General features: G+C 48.7%; 1 protein-coding gene across 2 annotated transcripts in view; it reads right to left on the bottom strand.

Moving 5' to 3' along the window:
- NUFIP2 (nuclear FMR1 interacting protein 2) overlaps positions 1-18683 on the bottom strand; it is a 42020-nt gene that overhangs the window by 18826 nt on the left and 4511 nt on the right. Inside the window, exon 1 of one of the 2 annotated variants that reach the window (XM_065852867.2) lies at positions 2640-2936. The exons of the other annotated variant lie outside the window; for it this stretch is intronic. Coding sequence (XP_065708939.1) covers positions 2640-2820 — 181 coding nt within the window. The 5' untranslated portion in view covers positions 2821-2936. Of the gene's footprint in view, positions 1-2639; positions 2937-18683 lie in introns of those variants that run through there. 2 annotated transcript variants of the gene reach the window in all.

Raw genomic sequence — 18683 nt, forward strand, 5'->3', positions numbered from 1 at the left:
GTACAAATAACAAAACACAGCAGAGGAATATACAGATACTATGCAAAGAAAATATCCTGTACAAAAGATCACGGTCAAGCTATTTCATCAGCTACTATTTCCAAGTCATACAGAGGAAGGAAAATTAATTCCCAGGATGCTTCAAGGCAGAGGGACCCGCTGCCTTTGCTGCAAGGTTTGCTGAGGTTCAGAATCCACGCTGTGAACAAGGGCCTATTGCTATCATCTCCATCAGCTCACAAGCCTGCGACACCAGCAGCCTCCTGCTCACCCTCCTCACAAGCGCCTCTAATAAAGAGAAAAAAAGGCAGTTTTCCAAAAGGACACGTGCAAGTCCAGTTGGAAGTTGCACCTCCTCACTCCATTTCAAAATAGCAACCAACACCTCCCCACGTGTGCTCTTTAGCTGCAGAAAGGTGCTACACCTGGGAAGAAGTGGATCCCTGCAAGCACCGTGCAGCACCGCTGGCCTCCTGCCCACCCAGAAACCCTGGCGCTCCAGAGCCCTGGGAGACACGAGCAGTGCAGCACTGGCTGAGGGCTCCTGCTTATCAAACCCCGACATTACACTGTATTCTCAGCTGTCCTTTTTGCTTTTTAAGTCCATTTCTAGGCTTTATGGTTCTGAAGCGGATCTTGAGAGCGCAATTCCAGTGCAACCCCAGTGGAGCTGGAAGCCCGGGACAGCCTGAACTGAACCAACTCACCTTCCACAACCTCTTGTTTTTTAAATCTCTGGCCAGAGACCCATTGCTTCCTAGGACCCCAGCTACACCACCCCAAGAGAAGCTTTGAAGCCCCGCTGAGCACATTGTACCCAGCTCAACAAGCAGAGCCCAGCAGTGGCCGGAGCACAGGGACTCCCTCCTCCTGGAAAAGTCCTTGTTCCTCTGACTCATCCCACCTCCCGCAACCACTGACCCACCTAAAGCTCCATGTGCAGCCAGGGTGGCACAAAGTCAGCACAGCCCACGGAGTCCCCCCAAAAAGGAGAGTGGGCAAAACTCCAGCTCGGAAAAGGAATGTTTTTGTTGTTGCCGATGTTATTGAAATTAACTGCTATACTAAAAATGATTGTTATCCTCGCATCCTGGAGAGTCAGATGTCTGGCAGATGTAACTGCTCAAGTTCTCTGGAAGTCGGGAACACAAGAATCCTTGTAGGAATCTTTACAGAAATTCCGCAACTAAGTTTGCTGAGAGGGATCAAAAAGGATTTTACTGCACACAAGTATCTGTAACCACCACGACTGCCGCTGTAACTTTCAACTGTGCTGTTAAGAATATTAACCGTAAATACTTCATCCCAAAGAAAACCGATGGGATGGGATTCTCAGCTGAGTCAAGGGCAAAAAACCCAAATATTTCAGAAGAGCATGCTGAGGAAATCTTCTCAAGAGCAACGTTATAGCTGACCTTGTATGACTCAAGACTTCTGACACCACTTGTTAATGAAACAAAACAGTAAGAGTGGTCATAAGACCACTGCAGATGAGGAGCATGAGAATAAGATGAAGAACAAAATCCATTTCAGTAAGTCAGTGTGTCAGCAGTTTCTAGTTCCAATTTTCAAGTATTCACAACTCAGCTGCCTGAGTTTTCTCCAAACCAACACTTGGCACAGCTGGCTCTGGGCTGGACACACAAGAGCCACGACCAAAATTTAGGGTGGGGGGGAAAAAAGAGTCAAAAGGAACAGGTGAAGAGTATTCGGCAACCTCACAAACCGTTTCACAGCTGGAGAGGGAGGGGTGTCAGAGTAAGCGCATATGAAAAACCCGGCACCCTGCAAGCGGTGAAATGACTAGTCAACTTATTTTTGCCCAGTAACTTATTTTAGAGTCCGTCTGATGAGGTCGCTCCCCTCCCCGCTCCAGCGGCCGCACAGGGGGCACCGTGCCCGGCCTTGGGCGCCCCCGGCCCCACCGCCCTTCCCACCCCCCGCCCGCTTATGTAAGGGAAACATTTCAAGGAAAAAAATAAATATACATATAATTCTGTCTGTTGCAGTAATCGCGCACTTGCTGTGAACCCACACAAGCCCCCCAAAGGGGATTTTGGTCAGATACACAATAGCCCCCCAGGAATAAGATGCGGGCTCCGAGCCTGCCCGGGAGCAGCCCCCCCACACCCCATAGCCGGGGCAGCCCGGTCACCGCCTCTGCGGCGGTACCGCCCGGCACAGCCCCTCTCCGGCCGGCCCGCGGAGCAGCCCCGTCCCCCGCCGGTGGCCGGGGGGCTGCAGCCCGAGGCCCCCGGGCTGGGCCCCGCCAGGCCGCGCCGCCTCCCCGCCGCCGGCGCCGGGCCCCTCTGTCTTATCTGACTCATTGATTTTTACGCTCATCAATTTTTAACCAGCGCCTCGCCCCCCCACCGCCCCCCGGCTCGGCGCGGCCCGGGCGGGGGGCAGCGGCCCCGGGGCGGCGCGGCCCGGCCCCACGTGCCCGGCGGGCGGCGGCGGCACCGGCCGGGCCCCGCGGCTCCCGCAGCCGCGCCGGCCCCAACATGGCGGACAGGAAGCGGCCCCAGCGCGGCGGAGAAGCTTCCAGCCGGGCCGGGGGAGGAGGAGGCGGAGGAGGAGGGCCCCGCCGCCGCCCCGCGAAGGTCACAGGCCCCGGCCCGCCACCCGCCCGCCCCGACCTGCTCTCCGCTTCGGCGTCTCCTGGTGCTGCGGGCCGCCGTGCTTGTGCTCGTGTCGGAGCGGCGGCTTGGGCTGGGCTCGGCCGTCGGGCGGCGGCAGGTAGGCGCTCTGCGAATGGTGGTGGTGGTGGCCGTAGTAGTAGTAATGGTGGTGATGGTGGTGGTGGGGCTGCTCCTCCATGGGGGGCGGCTGAGCGGGGCCGGGCCGGGCTGGGCGCTCGCTGCTGGGCCGTGCGGCTCCGGCGTTGGGACGCGGCTGGCGCGGGGAAGGCGGCGGACTGGCAGCGCCCGCCCTGCAATCAGCGAGCGGCGCCGCCGCGACCGCCCCCCGCCCCGCCCGGCGGAAAAGGAAGCGCCGGCGGAGAGGAGAGAGGAGAGGCGGTGGGGGGAGACCTGGCCCGGCCATCGCGGCGCGTCCCGGGCGGACCCCGCCCGGCCGCCCCCCTCCCTCCCCAGGGGCAGCGGCAGGTGAGGCCGCGCTGCCGGTAGACGGGGCCGCCTTGGGGTGTGTGCGCTTCCCCCCGCGAACACGGCCGAGGCGGGAAGAGGGGCCACGCTGAGGCCAGCTCCTTCCCCTGCCCTCGCCGCTGAGTCAGGCTCCGGAGCCTGGCGAGCAGCCCCGCGGCTCCGCTTCCACAGAAGCGGGGCGTTTCGTAACCCGGCGCCGGAGAGGAGCGGAGTGTGGCCCAACCGGGCTTCGCTGCGGGGGCACCCGGGAGGAGGGCGGCTCGGAGTGCAGCGAAGCCGCGTTTTACCGTAACCGAGCGGATAAACCGCGCCCCGCCGCAAGCCGGCGGCTGCAGCAGGCAAGGGCTGTTGCAATAGGGCCAGGGCCACGTTGGAGGGGATTTGGTCAGGGACGTGAAGCAGGAAAACCGTGACCTGCCGGGTGTACAGCCGTAGTCACGGAGAACCCGGCAGCGGCAGCAGCGCCTCGGAAAGGCGCCGGGTTGAGCTGCGGAGCTCCCGCCGGAGCCCCCGCTCCGCTCTCGGGCTGCTCCCGCCGGAGCCCCCGCTCCGCTCTCGGGCTGCTCCCGGCGGAGCCCCCGCTCCGCTCTCGGGCTGTCCCCGCCGCAGCCCCCGCTCCGCTCCCGGGCTGTCCCCGCCGGAGCCCCCGCTCCGCTCCCGGGCTGTCCCCGCCGCAGCCCCCGCTCTGCTCCCGGGCTGTCCCCGCCGCAGCCCCCGCTCCGCTCCCGGGCTGTCCCCGCCGCAGCCCCCGCTCTGCTCCCGGGCTGTCCCCGCCGCAGCCCCCGCTCCGCTCCTGGACTGTCCCCGCCGCAGCCCCCGCTCCGCTCCCGGGCTGTCCCCACAGCGCGGACAGACCCCGCCACCCTTCCCGACCTCGTCCCAGCACAGTGTATATTCAGTACCAGCTCTGGAGTTGGGGGAAAAAGGTTCCAACAAATACTTCTGGGAGAAGCATTGGAGATTTTGACTGATGCTTGGCAAAAAGTCACAGCCAGGTCGTTGCAAAGGAAAAGCAAAAGACAACTTGAAACTTGACAAACCATTTCAAACCTCTGGTAATCCCCGCTGGACCATGTTCCAAGGGGTGTCTGGCAGCTAAATGATCTGAACTCCTGCCTCTGCTCTGAGCAAGCTCCACCGCGGGAGAAAAAGGCCAGCGAGACTTTTCCCTCAAATTGCCACTTGGGCCAACAGCTCCTGGTTCCCTCCTCAACACCCCAACAGAGCCCAAACAGACCCAGGGATTCTCCACCGACATCCAGGCAGCACCAAGACAAAAGGGGTTTGATTTGAACACAGAGCAGCAAGGAACCGAGGCAGAAGTTAATTAGGAGGGTAAGAAAAGGGCAGAGAGACATGGGGAGACCCAAGGGTAACACATATAACCTGGAGTCAGAGTCCTGCTCCAAGTTACTGCTCTGGTGTGATTAACTGCCTCCAAATACTCAGTGTGCACTGCAGCAAACAGGGAGGAAAAGTGACAAAAATCATGATCATGCACAAAAAGAATAAACAGGCTGCATAGACACTCTTAAAACCAGTATTTCCTTGCTTCTCAGGCCTTGCACTTGCAGCTTTAATGCCGATCTGTATTTTTCTTTTTGGATTTTAATAAAGTAAATGAAATGCATCTAGAAAGCCCTGTCAGACTTTGGCTCTGTTCTGCTGGGCACTGTACAAAAGAGATTTTACAGTTCCCGAGTTTTATTTCAATAAACAGTTTGAAGTTTATGCCTCAAGCACAGCTTACCACTCCACCCTCCTCTTTAATACATAGGAGGTAAAACTTTTCTTACCAGAAATCCAACTTCTACAATAATATAGAGAATTCTTTCTTTTGAGATTTGAGGTGCTGGAACCATCATGAGTTCTGAGCCAAACTGGCCCCACAGTTTACATTTCTTTCAGCACCATGCAAAGCAATTTAAAATGCAGCAAAACATTTAAGCGAGCAGCTGTGAACTTTGGGCTTTACCTGTGTTCTCAGGAATAACGGTCCTTTGAAATGCTGACTCATAGAGTGACCTCACATTGCTTAGGAGACAAGTCTTAAAATGAGGAGTCAGGTTTTAATCACAGTTGACATTTTATTGGTGGCTTGGAAGAATTTATTTTTAATATAAGGAATTAGCTTGAAGACATAAACTTCAAAAACCCTGGGGAAAGTAAAGAATTAGGGACAAATCAGCTCTGCAGACATGTATACCAGAGATCTAGATAGAGAGGGCAGTGGGTTGCCTCTTCATGAAAGACTATTTTGCTGCAAAGAGGCATGTTGTCAGTATTACATTATCTAAAGCTTTCAAAAACAGTTTAAAAAAATCCAAAATAAGGGGGGTTCTCTCCTTTAGAGCGCAGAGATGTGTTGTAAAGCTACTACAAGTTCCAGAGTGCAGTGCTGCATGTGGCCTGGTGTCTCCTACCTGCCACGCTGGGACGCGTAGTTTCAAGAAGCTCTATGTCATATTAATCCCATCATTAGTGCAATGCTGCGCTGGTTACGCTGCGTATTAATATTGAATGGTTGTTTGGGATGCGTTCTCTGGAGCTGCGGAAAAGGGAAACTAAAGGCTTTGGTGCCGCCTCATCTGCAGTTCCCCCTCCCACTGCTCTCTGAGTTTGGCAAGCCAGCAGGGGCTCAAGCAAGGAAAGGGGTAATTTTCCTTGGAATTCCACACCCTGTGCCAAATATTCCCACATCTAGGGACAAAATTTGGTACAGCCAACGTAACTTCTAGCTCAGTAATTTATTCAAAGCTTTATTTTACAAAGCTTTGAAGTAGATGGCTTTTCGGAGAACCTGCCATTTAAAGCTGCAAAATGAAGACAGCAAAGAATGAATCAACTGCTACAGAAATCATGAGAAAGTTTTCCTGGAGAGTCTGACCTGAGATGAGTTTTGAATTCATGTGAAAATGCAATTAAACTGAGAAGCTATTCCAGTGATTTTTCTAAGAAGAAATAATTTCCTTTCAAACCAGTTCTCTTCTAGGCACTACACTTAACTTCCATTAAGTGTTTTCAGGTAAGTTAAAACTGAAATTATAAAATTAATCCTTGAAAAGAAGAATGCTAGTATTGTAATATTTCTTGCGTCCATGTCCTGCTTTAAGACTCAAAATTGGGAAACACCAAAATTAGCATATTTATAGATATTGGGAAAGGCTCATACAAAAAGAATGTGTGGCATTTATTTACCTATTTTTTCTACAATGTTTTCACTTCTAGCAAGAGTTCAGACTTGCAAAATGCTCTATATTCCAATATATCCAACCTAACAAAGCATTCAAGCAGTTGTTTAGTTCCAGATACGTTTATAACCACACTACTCAAAACCTTTCTACATTTGGCCCCTGAAAGCTGAAGCATTTCAGCACGATGCAGTTGTGATTTACCAGGTGACATTCAAGTGCTGGAGGAAGACTCAGGTCTCAGAAGCAGTTTAGTCAGGATGGATAATGGGGGTGACAATGCTCCTTGGAGCCTTTGGTGTGACCAGGGTCCGGCTGTCCTCACGGTCCCAGCCGTCACAATTCTGCTCAGGTAAGGCGCAGCCTCTCCCTGAGTCCATTTCTGTACTGTGCTGTGTACATTATTTATAACTACAAAGCCAGTCTCTGTAAAGACTTCTCTCTAGAGACAGTTTGATAGTAGACTTTGGGTTAGAGGTCTTAAAAAGCAGAAAAAAATATATATAACCCCTAACTGAATTGTAGGAATGGATACTGTGAACACTCATCTTCCTACCTCTAACAATTTAAGCATTTTCATCTAATAGCACATGCTGAATTTAGAATTTTTTTTCTTCTAAAAATTTAACTTCCAAGAGCCATAAGCACACTACATTAATCCTTCATTCACTCTCCAGAAAATTAAGGCAGCCCAGCACCGAAAATAACCATAGGGCATAGTTTTGTGAGGCAGCAAACCTGACATAAGAGCCAGCGGCTCCCCCAGGCGAAGGTGGGCTCTCCCTCTGCCCTGCCCTCCCAGCAGCACCGGTGCTTCTCTGAGCCTGTTTGAGAAATAAAACTAAAAGGCAGCTCTTCAAATGAAAACATGCACATTCTTATTCTGGTTAAGCTTCCTGAACTGTTTGAGGAGCCAGACAAATATTAATGCCCTTAAGAACGGGCTGTAACTAGAGCAAGTTGGGAGCTGCCTTCCACAGCCAGGCCAGCTGCAGGGACGACCCCTTCTGGGAACCGGGCAGTGGGGACACAGCTGGGGCTGCAGCCACTCAAGCCATCTAATTTTGTTTTGCTCATATTTGTGAGTCAATCCCCTCGAGTGTCTGAAGAGGGATGGCGTGACCACCCTTCAAAGTGTTTTGAACAAGCTGTAACAGAATGGCTCTGACCAGCAGGACCTCCTTCTGGTGGCTACATCATTGTTTAATAGGACGAGATCTGAGGAACGTCCCCTGTTGTAAACACATTGAAGTGTTCACACAGGCATGAGTAACATCTGCTGCCCATATCTGCATGAAAAATTGTTTACTAGAGTGCAATCCTATAAACTGAAAGCAGCTTCTTGGACACATTTAAAAAGCAGCACAGGAGGCAGGCTAGCAGGTCGGCCTCAGCCAAGTGTCTCATCGTTGTCTGGGATTTTAGGGAATCCTGGCTCTGGCCTCTCAGGCGGTTCTGGATCTCCTCCTGCTCCCCAGGATCATTGCAGGGACCACGGAGAAACCCGGACAAACCCCTCCCAAGGTGCTCTTGCAAAAAGTGCCCTGCTGTCAGCGTTAGGACCTGAGGCACGGGCAGGGCAGCCCGGCTGACACGGGAGTGTGTCAGTCACTGCGGGCAGGAGACTTTGACCTCTGGAAGACAAACGAGAAAAAGCTCAATCCACAAATCCCAGGCACTTTTTATCTTGTTATACAACACAACGGTCGCAAGGTCCGCTGGTCACATTTCATTCTCATTGCGTTTGGATACCAAACACATTATTTTGAAACAGGGATTTTTTTTAATTATCATTTTTAAAATATGCATTGGGTATGTCTGCATCTGGCACGTGAGGACTTCAAATACTTGTGTTTGGACTCATGGTTTCCAACCTATTGAATCTGGAAGGGCTATTATTTGAGTTATTACAAAGATTGCCATTTCATTATGTGACACAGGGCAATAACGGTTGACTACAAGATCAAGGATTGAGAAGAACCCTTGTCTGAAAGAAAATTAAAAAGACCAGGACCATTCAGCCCCAGGGGAGTGAAGGTATTACAGAATGCATAGCCTAGAGATAGCAGTTTGAGAACTTTTGTTCACCTTATCTCAAAACATGGAAACACAAGAACATGAAGGGGAAAAAAAAAAAGGTAAATTAAAAGATAAGCAACCACTGTTTAACGCTTTGCATAAAATATATGTGGAATTCACTGACATGCAACATTGTGAAGAGCAAGGTATTGTTAGTATTCTCAAAGGATGGGCACAATTCAGCTAAAAAGAAATATTGAACATCTAAAATTGAGGTTTTAGAAGGATTATCATCAATTGTTCTTCAGGGCACAAGTGAGCTTCTACTTCTTAGGATTTAAAAGGAGATTTCTGCCAGGTATCCAGTACTTGCAGAGCTCAAATAGAAGTGGGGGGCAAATTTACTCATCATAAAACCACCTACACCAAAGAATTCATGAACTGAATATAAACTAGACAGCTGATGGCTCTGGCTGGACAGGGAGGAAAACACAAGGCACCAGTGACCTTTAAGGACTGGCAAGGCAAGCAAGGGTCACTGTGCAGCAGATGCCTGCTGGTATCGAGATGCCACAGGAACATTCTTGCATCCTCATCTTAGTGGATCTTTGTGCCAATTCAGAATATTCAGATGTTTTAGTAACCAGAAGTGACAGCCCTGCAGAAGTCAAAGGTAACTCTGACCTCATCTTTAGCCCTGCTTCCTTATCTTGGAATCTGGTCCGTGGTGCCACTCTTGTTCTCCCACAGTTTCCTTTATTTCACTGCTTACCTGCTCCTAAGGACCGAGTTACAGGACAAAGGATATTCGCAGCAAAGGGTTTGTGGAACAGCTATTCTGGCACAGCTCCCCAGGTGGAGATACAGCTCATATAGGCAAAAGAACTCACTAAACCATCTCCTTAAAAGGCAAACTACACCGTCAGAATAAATCATCTCTACGTCTTTGCTTTTTGCATGCCATCGCTGCTGCGGGGCTAGGTCTGGGATTTTCACATTCCAACCTGCATAACTGTTCTGGCAAGTCTGGTAGTTCCTTGACCAGGAAGACAAGATGCACCAAGAAAATAAATGAAAAAGAAAAAAAGAGCTTGTTTTGTTTTCTTGTACATATTGAAAGAGAAGAATGAATGAATGAGCCACAGGCGCTGGCTCTGTTAACAAGGGGAAAGGGGACTGTGTCCAGAAGTCACCTCGGGGTTGTAAAACAGCAGTTGAATAGCAGTTCACAGCAACCCTTACTAAAGTGTTTATTTACTACATGTATGGAACAAGAATATTATGCCCTAATGAAGCTATAGTGAAAAAGAAGTAAAATCCAAAGACATAACATAAACAACTCATCTAGAGTTGATCCAGAATTCTAGATAGAAGATTCGCACTCGACTGGAAAGTAGCCTAAGAATTCATACACCAAGTCCAATTAATAATAATAGTCGTTCTTCATTATAGTCTTTGCACTGCAGTAGACCTCATGTTGGCCCTAGGAAGGGATATGAGTCAATCCTTGACTAACTGGCTCTGATTCACTAAGGAACCAACATATATAAAATCATTCAAGATAAAAAAATGCTAAGGTTTGCCTCACTGATAATTTACCTAATGGCTGCTAAGACTGAAGTAATAAGAGTGAGATGAGAGAGAACAGCACTACATTGCTATGGAAACCAGGATTTTCAAAATACCTTTGCAGAACTGAGGCTGCAGATCTAAAATAATCCATGCTGTTTTCGATGTCCCCTCCCTTTTGCCATGAGATCCGTCCAGGTTGACCAGCCAGGCAGAGGCAAAAAGCTTGCATGTGGTCACATAAGACATCCTGTGGCTCGTGTTGCTTATTTCAGTGCAGGTACAGACCGTGAACAGAAACCTCAGTGTCTGGTCTCTTACCTGTACAATTTCGGGAGCCTTCCTGCCATGCAACCGGTCTGGCCAGGCCAATGCAAAATTAATCCATAACCACTTGAAGGGTGAAGTGTTACCTTTATCCCACTGTACTGATAATCCCAAATATTTGCAGAGTCCTTTTATTTTTTCTTTTAAAATTTCAAGTAAATTAAGACAACACAATATATAAAGGTTTGTGAAGTTCTAATTTCCTTACACTAGGAAACTCCTTACCCTGCAAATGTCTCCACTGCAGCTACTGTTCAGGGTATCCAGTCCTTTGCTCCCTGTTAGTGCTGTTTTGGAACGACATTTGGTAACTGCCCCACTTGCACCTGGGCAAAAGGTTTCTCATTTTAAACACACACCCCATCTACCTTGTGCCGTCTCGCCAACTGCTGCTGTAAACGAGTCTGAGCTCTAGAAATGCTGACTCACAGGACTCTGGAAAATATTTAGAGCTGCTGAAGAAGTGAAGCTCTGCAGGTTTGCTGCTCTTCGTCCTTATCTGTGAGCCCCTTGCCATGAGAGGCTGTAACGAAGGACCTTGATTCCCCAGAGGAGGCAAAGAGTAGGTACTTGTTTCCTAAAGATAGCCCAGATTCCTTCGAATTCCCAGTGGCTAGCTGGTAATTGCAGGCAGGGGAAGAAACCCCCCAGTGCTTACAGCCACAGGGCTCCAGATGGGAGATAATGGCTCCTGGGTCAGCGCTCTTGCTCAATGCAGCATTGCTCACTTCAGTGAACTTCCTGGGACACAGTCAAATTCCTTTAAAATGCCTCAGTATCTGCTATGGAAGGTTATTCTTTACTTACAGACTTTACTGAACCGGATTTAGTTCCGATTCCTGCCCTCAGCAGAGCTGAGTCAGTGCAGACAGGCACATCACTGTTTGCTTTGGGAGGGTTTGCCACCAATCGAGACCCAGGCAAGCAGCACCGGTTGCAAATTACGGTTTAGCGTGGGCATGTCGGCACAGGTGAGGTGAGCGATCGGCACAGGCGAGGAGAGCGACCTGCGCGCTCGCTGAGCTGTGGGGACGGTGGAGAGCGGTGTGGGGAGATGCGCGCTATCTAGCCGGGAGCCAGTCTGGGTACATTCTGCCCGTGTTAGCACACTGCTGCACCCAAACTAATCGGCTCTGGGTTTTATCCAAATGACAAGCTGACTACCCACGACATCAACAGCCTGTTTTCCCCACTGGGAAATGACCTCCTGTTGCAAAAGACAGAGCATTTAGGGAAACAAAGTTTTATACCCACACAATTCACGTGGCAAATAACAGTCCAGAAAGCCTAAGAAGCGCGACTGCCTGGGATGGGCAGGTTGCTGAGCTGCCTCCTCCTCCCATTACCTACGCAGCTCATTTGCAAAGAAGCAAAGGCTGATGAGCTACATTTACCAGCTGGGCAGGGCAGACCAGGGAGCAACTCTCACTGAATGGAAGGAGCTGTATTGCAGCGCTCAGGAATGACTGTGCTAAATGGTTGTGGGAGTGGTGTTGAGTTGATTTTACCTTTAACCTATTCTAACTACAGTCCGCAGTCCTTGTGGCCTATAGCTTCCAATTGCACTGGAAGCACACAGCTAGGGACGCAGAGCATCCTTTGTTATTGGCAGCTTTCAGCTGAGCTTCGCTGTGCGTCAAATGAAATCCTTAGCGAGCTGATCTTGCCCAGAATTCTCTCCATAACTGTCAATTTGGAGATGCATTTGGCTGACGTCTCCCTCTTTCAGGGCAACAGGAGCCATTTTGCACAGGTGGAGGCTGGGGCTGGTCCTATAAGGCTCTCACGCTAGCTTAAGAGAACAGTAACTACAGTGCTTTCGCCCTATTTAACGTGCTTGCTCAAAGCAAACCCGAGTTCCTATCAATCCTTCATCTCAGATAACTGCTGTTACGATGAAGATGGCCCTATTGAAGAACAGATCAGATCATAAATGCAGAACAGCTGGTTAAGCAGAACGCAAGGAAAAGCAGCAACGATGTTGCTGGGCAGAGAAAAGCATTGCAAGAGCTTGCAGATAGCCTCCTTTCTCCAGAGGCACATGCGCGCTGCTATCATTCTGTCACATTTCTCTCAAGCTTCCTGGTAGCAGCATCAGCAAGTGTGTTCTGTCACATCTGACTGGCTACAGGACTCCGTCCTCGTCTGACAGTAATGACCTGGCCTCAATTTTCACAGTTTTGTCACCTCCTTCCTCTCTTTCAGCACTGTAAAAAATCACCAGGCATGAAACCTGCAGCACAAAGGCAACTCTGGCTAGCGCAGCCCGCTGCAGCGCAGCTCCCTCGGCAGCACAGGCGGCCGCAGGCATGGCAAACCTCTCCTAACCTACATTCGATTCCCGTAATGTTTCAAATCAGGCACTTCCAAACTTGGCTGAGACTTATCTCCACGGCCAGACTCAGTATACACAACAGAGACTCAAACTCGGAGGATTGCGGTGAGCAGCTTTGCTCCTTTGGTAAAATGGAAAGCTTTACAACAACAGACAGTTCAACCCCATAAAAACAGCCTTTTTTTGTTTTGGCCTGAGAACAAATATCGAAATCCCCCTAGAACTAAGGGCTATCCAGATTTCTCTCCATGCAAATCACACTGCAAAGGATCAGCTCTCTGGTTGAATGGCTACAGCAAAACACGCTTGGCATTGCCCTGGCCGTAGCCTCCGATCTGACATGGGCAGTGTTCACTGTCTGGAAGTGAGAAGTAAGAAACACGCTGCTGTTGGCTGACCGGCCAGTCCAGTGACACATCCCAACATGAGCCACAACGAGACAGCAATGGGCAGACTGATGCTTCCTAAACATCATGGAAACCAAACCCCAGGGAGAAGTTGTCTGTGCAGAGTATCTTGGTCAGTGGCAGAGAGTCTGCCCCAGCTTACATGTTTTTGTGCATCTCTCTTGCTGCACCCTCCTTAGTCCTTTCCCACCCCTTATCACTTCTCTTTCCTCAAGGCTGCTTAGCTTAATTAAACTGCTGCTGTTCTACCTCTATTTACCCAGTTCTACCTGCACTGAATGGCAGCAAGAGTGCTCTCCCACTGATGTCACCACTACCTTTAAGAAAAAAGCTGACCTGCAAGCTATTTTTAGCCACATTGTAAAGGTGTGGAGCTATTTTGGTCACATCTCTGTAGTGGAAGCTGCAGGACGCTGACAGGCTCTGTGTTAGCCTAGGGCAACAGGGGCTTTAACTGTGAATGAGAATGGCTTGTGACTTTGCACTACGCTTCTCTGCCCTTCCTGTGCCACAGAACTTCACACCAAGATTTGATTTCTCATCATTTTCGATAAGATCAACACATCTTCCTGAGTCCTGCTGGCATACCAGGCTCTGCAGAGCCTTTCACAGTTGTCCTCTAGGCCTGTCGAAGGTGCTATTTATTCTGTGGGCTCCCTTGCTCCCATTTGCCTCACTTGCTAGGAGAAGACAGGTACAATTATGAGTCCACAAAGACACTGGACAAGATTTTTATCAATGATCCTTTGCATCAGACCTTTGCAAAAGATCAATAAACATTAGGCTAGTGCCTGCTGAGAAGTCGGGCACACGTGATTCTGTGGAGGTAGAAGAAAGAGCAGAAAGGAACCGTTTGCACAGCAACACGTTGTTCTGAGTGCAGCCTGATGCCTGGGAGCTCTGGGGTACCTCCAGGGCATGGAGCAGAAGTGTTCTCTAGAGCGCCCAAGGGCTGGTTGCCAAGCTCACAGCAGGCGCAAAGCACGGGCAGAGTTGAGGCCAAGGCAACTGGATTTAATAGAATTAAACCCACAGATACAAAAGAAAGCTTGAATGATGTGAAATATGAAGTCAATGAGAGAAAATACTGAAACTGATGTGTTTAGGACAAGGACAGATGAGTCAGATCTATAAAGGGGGAACAAGGGAGTAACTATATGCAAGATTTTGAACAGATATCAGCCGTCCGTCCCCAGGAAATTCCTCTTAGGGCTGAAAACTCCTCTTAGGACTACTGCTGTCTTCAGCTATAGAGCAGGTTTTCCCAAGACACTTCAGAGAGGTGCACAACTCTTAATACCGCATCCCATTTGGGGCAAGCCCCTCATGCGGCAAGAGGAACCAGAGTCTCATCAAGTCAGACTTCAAAGTCTCTCTCATGTATTTTCCCCCGAACTTCCTTCTAAAGGTTCTTCTTTAAGATTTCTGACACCAAACCTAGATCCTGCTCCTAAGGTGAGCCACTCCTTACTCTGCTGACGCAACTGGCATCTGTTTTCATGAGTCAGCAGAACCGACATCTCTCCTCCACCCGCTAACACGATGGACTGTCCCAGGCAAACACTGGCAACCTGTTGCAAACAGAGATTTGATTTACAGAGCATCACTGTGTTTCACTGGGTATTTCAGCGGAAGGAGCTACTTTAACTCATTTGGTCCCAGGCAAGCGCTAATCTGTCCATGCTCTATACGTTACGATTTTCATGCCAGTGAAATGAGCCGTTAATATGCAATATTTAACATATTACGTAAATTTCAGTTGGTTTAGTAAGAATTCAACATTTTAGTCAATAGGTGGAAATGGCACAGACAGAGTAATATTGTTTAATATGATGTTATTTTAGCAGGATGGAACGGAACTGCCGCAGTTCAGATCAGACACAGAGATGTGTCCAGCAGCAATATGTCAAGACCTGTTGGCTCAAAAAGCTCAGTGAAGTGTTTTGCGTTTCAGTTTCTCCCAGAGCTACGCACAAAACCAATGCAGCAAGCGTTACATAGTGAAAATGTTCTGGTGAGATCAAAGAAGACAGCAACATGTTGCATTCGTTCCCTGCTGAGCTTCAGCAGCCTTGGCCTGGGACCCTGAGCCAGGGTAACAAACACAGCGGGACAAGAGTGCCTGACAGAAGGGACAGAACTGATAAGGTGTCAGCTCCTGTGCAGTGGGCCCATGCTCCTGCTAGCGGAGCTTTGCCAGCACAGGGAGTTACTGGTTTACCTTTCATCACCTGTCTAGATCCTTATCCATTTTCACACAATTTATCCTACTGCGAGAGCTTTACCAGAATGATCACTTGCCTCCACCAGCTATTTAATGAAGACATCATATCACCATCTCCACAATGTAGATATTTTACTAGTAAATATAAAGAAAACGCGTTTTTCAATATTCCTACACCTGCTCTATTTCCTGGTATGGAAACGCCCGGCATACAGTAACAAATCAGAGGCAGCTCACCCCACAGACGTAGTCAGAGGTTGTCCACCAATTGTGTGGATCCAGACATGCACATAACGTGCAAGTGCAGTTGTTCCAAGTCTCCTCTAGGGAGTGCAGTCGTAAAGGAAGAAATGAAATCTGCAGCACACCCGCCAGCTGGTAATCGGTGACTCAGGATATTCAGGCAGTCACAAATGGTGTCTGTCCATCGCCAGCTGAACACAGGGAGCAGCAATAAGGTTGGAGCCTGATGCAAGAGCAGGATTCTACTAGAACCTGAGGTATGCTTTGGTACGTGAAAGAGAAGGCTGTCAAGGCACTGAAAATCAACATGTAAATTGAGCAATGGGAGTTAAAATATTGGATCAATCATTTAACCCAACACACCCATAGCTAAACGCAGTGTGGATGGCACCGCTACGGGGCTTCCATCTCTTGCCTGCTAGTATATCGTGCTGTATATTCATCGGATCACCCAGGGAAGACATGCTCAGTCTCAACACATCATTTAGGCCCTGGCCTCTGTGCAAAGAACAGCAGAGACATTCATTTCTAGAACTAGTTTTATTTTATATGTATGTGCACATCTCTGTGCTAGAAACTGGGCAGAGCCATCAAGTTATTTCACTCTGGAATTACAGCTAACCAGCTAGTGTCTGGCTGATCTTTGTGGTAAGGATCATAAGGTTACCTGTTTCCTCCTCATAAATTGCATGCGTGCCTCACCTTCCTTAAAGAAGCACCAGAACATAAAATGAAGCTGTTCAGAACAGGATCTTTGCCTCCACCAACAAACAAAAACTCAAAAACCTACAAACCCAGAAACATATGTTCCCAGTCTCAAGGGAAAAAAACAAGAAGCAAAACAAAACAACAAAACACCAAACAAAAACAACCACCAAAAAATAGAGAATGCAGAAATCATAATACTGAGCATTTGAGGCAAAGCGTAAGAGAACTAACTTGCCAGGTGAGAGTCTGAATAGGAGGCGCAGGGCTGCAGCAGGGACACAACTACATTCAGACAGGTGCCAGGTCCATCCCACAGCGCAGGACACAGCAACTTCTGCAGTAACTGGCTGTTTTGTGACAAAGCAGCCCTGTTGCGTTTCCTAAGGACAATCCCTTCACGTCACCAGGATGGCACACCTTTCAAAGCAGAGTGTCTTTCCATCCTGTTATACCAGCCACTCTTGACTTTTCCAAGTACTACGTAAGAAGCTGCTGTCACAATTATTAGGGGTTGCACAGTGATCCACTGAGGCAGAGATCTTTTGCAAGATTCTTGCTCTCTCACAGGCTCTGGGCTCCTCATCAGAGCCAGTGAGGAGCAGCAGATCTGAGGACAGCAGGTTTCGGAAGCCAAGATGCAGCAACCATCGCTACTTTTATGGATAAAGCTGCCAGGCTGGCAAAAGAAGGACAGACAATCACATATTCTAAGGACAGCAACTGGAGTGGTGGCCGGGGATTTCACTTTCAGCCAGGTGTTCACATGGCAGCAGGTACCTGTGGGACAACGCCAGCCTTGTATTTTAGAGACTAAAAGTTCCCTCTGTAGCAGGTGAGAGGACGAGAGCTTCTGCTGTGCCTGTTACTCGATGCGGGTTCTGCAATTCAAATGCCAGCAGCTGGCTCAGTTTAGACTGAGCAGCATTGCCAGTATCTGCCAGTGTGTAACAGCCCATGGGAAGGAGCGGCACCGAACACAAGCTTCGTGTTTACTCAGCAAGCACCAGCTGAAGAGAACCATCTGATTTCTGAACTCCTGGTGCCTCCCACTTTTTCTCTCATCATCACTATATATCTAAGCTACACACATAAGGTACCACAAGCTAATTCACCAATCCACTCCCTTTGACAGCCCCTCTTGCTGTTTCCTCACCCATCTCCCTCAACCAGCATTCCAGAAGCCCCATGTGCTGACATAAGAAAAAGAGAAAAAGCCTTTAGAACCCGTGAGAAACAAAAAGGAACCATCAGCTCTTTCTCACCCTTGCAAATAACAGAGCATCTACGTCCTGACCCATCCCACCTACTCTTCAGTTTTCCCCACCAGCATCGATTTCTATTGCTGTCTTGAATAGTTACAGGTGCTTTTTAATAGAAGCACGGGAAAGGCAAAATTAGCATTAAGAGATCCTCAGAATATTTCTGGTGAGGGCACATCTGGTTTCTTAGAACTCAGAACTTCATTCTCCACCTATTTAGGATTCCCACACTAGATTACAACCTGCCTTCACGTATGACATGTTGGAGCTTTCAATGAGGTCACACCAGACACTGACAAGCACTGATCGGTGAGTCATGCTGCAGTAGCCAGAAATACTAGCAACAGATTTGTTAATCTGTATGCAGTCTAACTCTTTTTCTGGTCTAGAATCTTATTCAAGAGTAGAACACAGTGTCTCAGAGATAGGGCACTGCAGAACTGTTGAAGAGCAAGGCCGTATCTTCACAACTGTTTTACAAATTATAATTAGTTCTTTGGGAGTATGTTCACAACAACGCAAAAAATGTGTTGTTTTACCTATAAAATGGAAGATGAAGATCCAGATTGGGTCAACAGCAGAGCTGTTTATTGCAGATCACTGGAAAAGCAGCCATGCTAATTAGGAATCTAAGGGTTCTCAGCAAAGTTCCACCAACTCTTGCTCCAGCAGTCTAAATCATCACCTCCAGCAAGCTTCTCTTCTTGGGGCTACTTCTGTACCAGATGTAAATACACATCTGCACACCAGCAAATCTAGCACAAAGGCCAGTGTAGTAACAGGATTTTTGACTTCGATTTGAGATAAGGCATAAACTAGCAGGGACGCCCGTGGAGAAGGACTAGACAACAGCAACATCCTGAGCTGCCACAGCAAAATTCAGTGGAGCTTGTCCATGAAAGCTTTGGAAGTATGGCAAGAGGGACACAGAAAATCATGGAACAAGTGAGGTGTGGGGACCAAGTGCCAGACAGTGGAAAAAGTTTCTTCATTTTGGCTAAACTACTGGACAGCCAGAAAGAGAATCAATCAGAAAAATGAGAGGTAAAGTAAATCTGAAAGAAATTCTGTAGAGGGAGAACAAAGAAATAAGGTGCTGTTGTAGTCTCATTGCTACAAAGCTAAATTAAGCTTCCTAAGTCAAGCAGAGAAATAATTATTTAAAATTTCTATTCAGAAGATAGCATGAGCAGCAAATGACAGGAGAACAACTAAGAGAAGGTACCTTCTCTCAGAGAAAGAAAACCACCTGGAGATTGCATAACTATAATGAGTTTCCTCCCAGTTTCACATT

This window comes from Patagioenas fasciata, chromosome 19, assembly GCF_037038585.1.
Source record: "Patagioenas fasciata isolate bPatFas1 chromosome 19, bPatFas1.hap1, whole genome shotgun sequence".
Taxonomy (NCBI): Eukaryota; Metazoa; Chordata; class Aves; order Columbiformes; family Columbidae; genus Patagioenas; species Patagioenas fasciata.